The 6,023-nt window shown below is 31.4% G+C and overlaps 1 protein-coding gene across 1 annotated transcript; it reads left to right on the top strand.

Annotated features, from left to right (window-relative positions):
- The first annotated feature begins 3,719 nt into the window (after positions 1 to 3,719).
- LOC107616591 (uncharacterized) lies at positions 3,720 to 5,242 on the top strand. The gene is made up of 2 exons (XM_016318544.3): positions 3,720 to 3,915; positions 4,194 to 5,242. Exons 1-2 carry the CDS (start codon positions 3,911 to 3,913, stop codon positions 5,092 to 5,094), a joined length of 906 nt encoding a protein of 301 aa, XP_016174030.1. The 5' UTR covers positions 3,720 to 3,910; the 3' UTR covers positions 5,095 to 5,242.
- The last annotated feature ends 781 nt before the right edge of the window (positions 5,243 to 6,023 follow it).

Below are 6,023 nucleotides of genomic sequence, written 5' to 3'. Positions count from 1 at the left end.
TTTACTTATTTATTTTTGGTCCCATCCCAGATTTTCTTTTGTACAATGTAACTTGCTTGTGTTGATATGAAATTTTCTTGTCAATTGTTCATTTTTTCCTGTTATATTAAAACGTACTACTCAATGCGTTGTGCATTGTGTGTCTTACTGTAAAACTCTGATTTCGTTTTGCCATCGGAGATGTCAACTTCCAAAGCATTTATAAGTAGTTAAAGACTAATTTGTTGCAGATCGAAATTCTATTTAAAAGATTACTAATGAGTTATTATATGTACAAGATGAGATTTAAACTATCTAACACTTGCTTAAGCGAACCAGTGAAATAACCACCGCATAAATTTAAGTTAGTTGCATTTATAAGTAGTTACCTATGATGCACAGACACTGACACGGACACAGAACACGACATTACACCGGACACGCCTACACGCGAATTTTAAAATCTTATAAGATACGAAAAAACACACATATATATAAAATATAAAGTATCTTTTAGATAAATCGCAATGATATTTTGATATTTTATTAATATTAAAATATAAATTAATTTTTTTAATTATATCAAGTATTTAAAATATTTTGTTTTAATAAATAATAATATATATCATATCTAAAATTTTTTTATCTTTTATTAAGACACGGTTGGACACAGCAAACTCGCGTGTCAGACGAGTGTCGATGAATGTCGTATCTGAAATGTGTTCGACACGCGAATATGACAACTCAGCAAAGTGCCCGTGCTTCACAGGTACCATGCCAAATTGTTATTAGTACTCATGGCCCAAGGTTTATTGAAACTTCCTTACTCGTCATTTTCTATATAATTAGGAAAGTACTAAGGTTTTGTGTGGGTCTCTAAACGTAATAATTTAGAAATTACAGCCACACATGTTTGAATGTTTTTGTGTGGGACCTTGTTATGTCCGGTTAAAGTTTTTCTTTTAGGTTGAAGTTTAAGGTTTGCATATACATGTGCCTAATATTTTGCATATATTTAAAGGTAAAATTAGCATTATTTACACCTCTTAAGCAACGTAGAACCTCCGAAACTTGTAAGAAATTTCTCCTTCTCGGATTTATTCATACGAAAGTAGCAATCTTTGTTGTCAAACAAAATCTTCTGCTAGCTGCTACACAATCAAGGCCATGTATATAATATATTCAGGAAAAAGAAAAAGAAAGCCACGTGATTTTTTCAAGAATAATAAATGCCTTTAATGCATTCGAGTGATAATGTTTTGGATACAGCTACCTAAATTTAACAAATTTAAGGGTCTAAAGGAGTCTCTTTATATGAAAAATGGTAAAATTATTCTAAATTATACTCTAAACATCTTTATTTTTTATACTATATTATAAATTATCTCCATTAAGAAATTTTAATTTATTGAGTAAACAGACATAAATAGTAAGCATTATTTATATCCACGTAAATTTGAATCCACTGAAATTATAATCCAAGATTCCAGGGCGTCTCATTTTACTAATAAAAAACGACGCAGTTTCTTTCACCAAACGAAAATAGAACTCGTTTCAATTAATCAGAGTTAGAAAAGGTCACGCTTTTGAGGGTTTAAGCATTTTAGATAACATATATTTAAGATATTTGTTAAAGTATTTATATATATAAATATATTATGTTTTTAAAATATTTATTATATATTATATAAATAATAAATAAATTTAAAACTTTTTAATATAACTAAATTTACGAGTGTCCTAAAAATATTTATTATCAAAACCCTTATCTCGATAATACTAATTAACATTAGTAATTAATTCAAAAAAAGCATGCATATATATAAAATCATTTTCAAAACGTGTACCAAATAATTCGTAATCAATCAAAACAATAGTACTACTATTTAGTATAATAATATAATTTGGTAATTATCTTTGGGATATCTTCTAAATCTCAAAACGCAACAAGGCTCTAATACCTCCATGTAGAAGATTGAGAATTAGTTGGTCTAACTAAACATGAGTTATGGTGATCTCAAGCTGTAACTTGTTGCTTTTTCAGCCTAAGGGCCCGTTCATAAAATAATTATAAAAAAAATAGATTAGATTATCAAGTGAGAATCTTTTACATAAGATACGATACAACTAGATAGTATGCCAATAGATGACCGAGGGTACCAATTATTTTGGAGGGAAAAAAATGGGAGTGGGGGTGGGTAGAATCTTTTTTATAAACCTCTTTAATTAGAAATGTTTTAAGATAATTTTAAAAACTAATTTGAAGAATGAGAATCGCCAAATAAATAGGTACTTATAAAATTTCTCAATGACTAATTGGAAACTCATTTATGTCTCGGATAATTTTTTTTTTTTTTTGTGATTTTCTTCTTTTATTTTTTCTTCTTATATATAGATAATATAGATAGGAGTGGAGTATTCTCTCTTTTTTTAACTTTATTTATTTACCTGATAATTAGAGTTTAAACCTTTTGTGATAATTAAAAAAAAAAAATACTACCTTGACTATATTCTTAAGTAGTGTAAATATTATTATTCATCATAATCAATACTATATATTTAGATATTTTAATTTAATACTGGATAATGATATTACCACTCCAATCGCTAATAATATTACTCCACACATGATTTTTTTATATTATATATTTACATAAATGTATAAAAAACATTATCAAAATAGAAATGATTATTTATTTGAGTTGTCTCCGTATCACCATAAAATTATACTAATAAAATTATCGGATTATGCTTTTTATATTACATCTTTTAAATGCAATTCTTCTCTATATCTTAATGTTAATTAGGGTGTTGATGGATCGATTCATCCGTATATTCGCAGTATTTATTTAAATTCGATTCGAAATTACGAATATGAATTCGATCTGCAAAGCTATTAGATTAGATCCGCAAACTAATAGAATTGGATTGTGAATTTTACATAGGTATCTATATATCTGATCTCTATATCCGTGTATACGCAAAAATAAATAATTAAATATTTTTTGTATTTTATTTCAACTAATAATTATTATATATGTTATATTATTTTATTTTTATTATTTAAAAAAATATGTTTAATATTATTTTAAAAGTAAACGTATTTAAAAGAACACAAAAAGAGATTTTATTGATTTTTTAAATAAAAATAAACTTTTAAAAAGTAGTTTTATATTTTACGGATATATCTAATCAATCCGATCCGTAAATGTGCGGATCGGATCGAATCCAAGCTAAAAAAAATTGTAGATATTAAATCCGATCTGATCCAATAATTTTAGTACAAATCAAATAGAGATTTTGGCCATATCCAATCCGCGTTGACCCCTAACGTTAACACAAAAATATTTTAGCATCGAACCGTTATTTTCTACAATATATATTTTGGGTACAACAATGCTAAGGAACCAAGAGGGTATTAGCAAAAAATCAGCCAAATACCTCTGGGTGAATCCAAAATCTCTACGAGTTAATACATATGAATGTTTCTTCTACTAAGTATCAGAATGTTTCTTTTTTATATTAAATGAATGTTCTTTTATATATTTTTCGAATTTTTTTGTATTACAAATATAAATCGTGTCTCTTTCTTTAAGAATTTCATATTTTTTTTGGGTAAACCTATTTCAATTTAAATACTAATGCTTCGTAACACGAGGGTTTTGAATCATTTATAAAAGGCGTGATAATAACCTTACCTATAAACTCATGCCAAGTGGGACTTAGCAAAGCCTTCAAAGCAATAATCAAGAGCCAAGCTAAGCCTATATAATATAACACATGAATAATGTATGTGGTGTATGTACCTCATTACCAACTCAACTCAACTTTGGTAGCATTTTAATTTATACGTGTCTATACTTAGCGTAAAATTCCAAATCTTTGCGTCTTGTGATACACGCACACCACCACCAACATCTTCCCGTCCGAAATGGGGTATCACTCCTTTCTCCTTTGGACTCACTCACTTACATTATTTGTCTCATTATTAATTCCCCTCATCATATCATCCATTAATTCCTACCTATCTACTTAGCTTCTTTCACATTAACATGTTTATATAAAAGATCTCATCTTGTTTACTTTGCATTGATGCATGAACCATTACATTATAGTCATTTATATATGTTTATATTTGGTTATACATTTTGAGAGCATACAACAAATACTATCTTTCCTTCTTTAATATATTTTTTTTTCTTCCATTATTATAGCACTATGTTGGAGGGACATGAAATCTTGGGGTTTGGATTCTTTGTGATTGGTTTATGGCATCTCTTCAACAACATCAAGATCCATTCTTCTTCTTCTTCTTCTTCTTCCAACTCCTTCAAATCAACCATATGGTTTCCAACAAAAAGATTCAGATACTTAGAACTCAACTTCATCATTGCAAGCTGCACAATGTTCATAGCCATGGAGCTATTCATCGCCCCAGATCTCCACCAACCATTTGACAGCGATGGATCCATCCCCGCCAACCACCTCCACAACTTCGAACACTCCCTCATGGCTTCTTCTTTCTTGGTCTATGCAGCATTCACCATGTTCTTTGACATGAAAGCCATCATCACAAAAGCACAGCATGAACTAACTCATTTTCTTGCATCCATGGCTTTTGCACAACAATTTCTTCTCATTCACTTTCACACCCGAGATCACGCAGGAGTCGAAGGCCAATACCATTACCTTCTACAAATCCTCATTGTTGTTTCTTTAACCACCACAATCATGGGAATAGGGTTTCCAAATAGCTTCATGGTGAGTTTTGTGCGATCATTGAGCATAACCTTCCAAGGTTTGTGGCTCATGATAATGGGGTTCTTCCTGTGGACACCAGGGTACCAAGCTAAAGGGTGCTCCCTGCACCCTGAGATGAATACTTACATGGTTCGCTGCAGTGATGATAAGGCACTTCACCGTGCAGTTTCTCTGGTGAACCTTCAGTTCAGTTGGTTGCTTATTTTGGTAACCGTTTTCGCTATTTGTTTCTTTTTGGTTCTGAGTAAAAGGTATGATAACAAAGTTGAATATGTTTCACTAACCAAGGAGGAACAACTTGACCTTGAATCACAATCCGAAAAGAAATGCATCATGATGCAAGTGCAAATCTGAAGCATGCACTTTAATATATATATATGATACGATGTATGAATGATGATGAGATATTATATATTATTATATTCTACGACTTTGGTGTATGTATAATGTATGCTGCTTCAGTTCTAACTGTATAAGAAGTAGAAGATTTTAAACTTTAAAGTATTCGTCGGTTGTTGGTGTCTCTTGATTTGAATATACTAATAACCTTATAATAAATTATAAAAGAAAATAATAAATTACCATTTCTACCCACAAAAGTTGAAAACGCTGACACATCTATCCATAGAAGAAGAAAATTACCATATGTACCCATAAAACATGAGTTTCGCACAACAAAAATATTCAAACACTAAAAAATTATCTAAATACCCCAAAATACCCTTATCATTACCACTGCTACCATCATCCCCCATCTCTCTCTTCGTATCACATGAACACTCTCCGATCTAACCTCCATTTCTCTGCCACAAACCACCTCTGCCACAAACCACCTCATTGCCACTCCTTCATCACCATAACCTTCACCTTTGGAGGAATCAAAATCAACCCAGAGAGAAATTTGAAATGGATGACGATGGGTGAGAGTCAAAATTGGATCTTGGTTTCAGCTGAATCTAAAGCTGTTTGAGGGAACAAAACATTGAAAAGGGTGTCATGGAGAAAGCTAATAGAAATAGGACGAAAAAGAACACAGATCCAAGGTGATAAGAGAGTGAGGAGAGAGGATCAAATCTGAACAATCAAACACAGAAGCCTCATGTATTTGGATTCACTTTTTCTGGGAGAAAAGAAAAATGGTGAAAGAGACAGAAAGAAAGAGAGAGCTCACCGCGATTTTGGTTCGCAAAGGGGACCGCGGTGGTGGCGGCTGGCGCGGTGGCCCGTCAGGGACACTGGTTCGGTGATGAGGAGAAGGTAGCCCCGGTAGGTGAGGGTAGTCG

Source organism: Arachis ipaensis, chromosome B9, assembly GCF_059453495.1.
Source record: "Arachis ipaensis isolate K30076 ecotype BB chromosome B9, ASM5945349v1, whole genome shotgun sequence".
Taxonomy (NCBI): Eukaryota; Viridiplantae; Streptophyta; class Magnoliopsida; order Fabales; family Fabaceae; genus Arachis; species Arachis ipaensis.
Note: the sequence above shows the minus strand (reverse complement) of the source record. Positions and strands in the feature narration are given on the sequence as shown.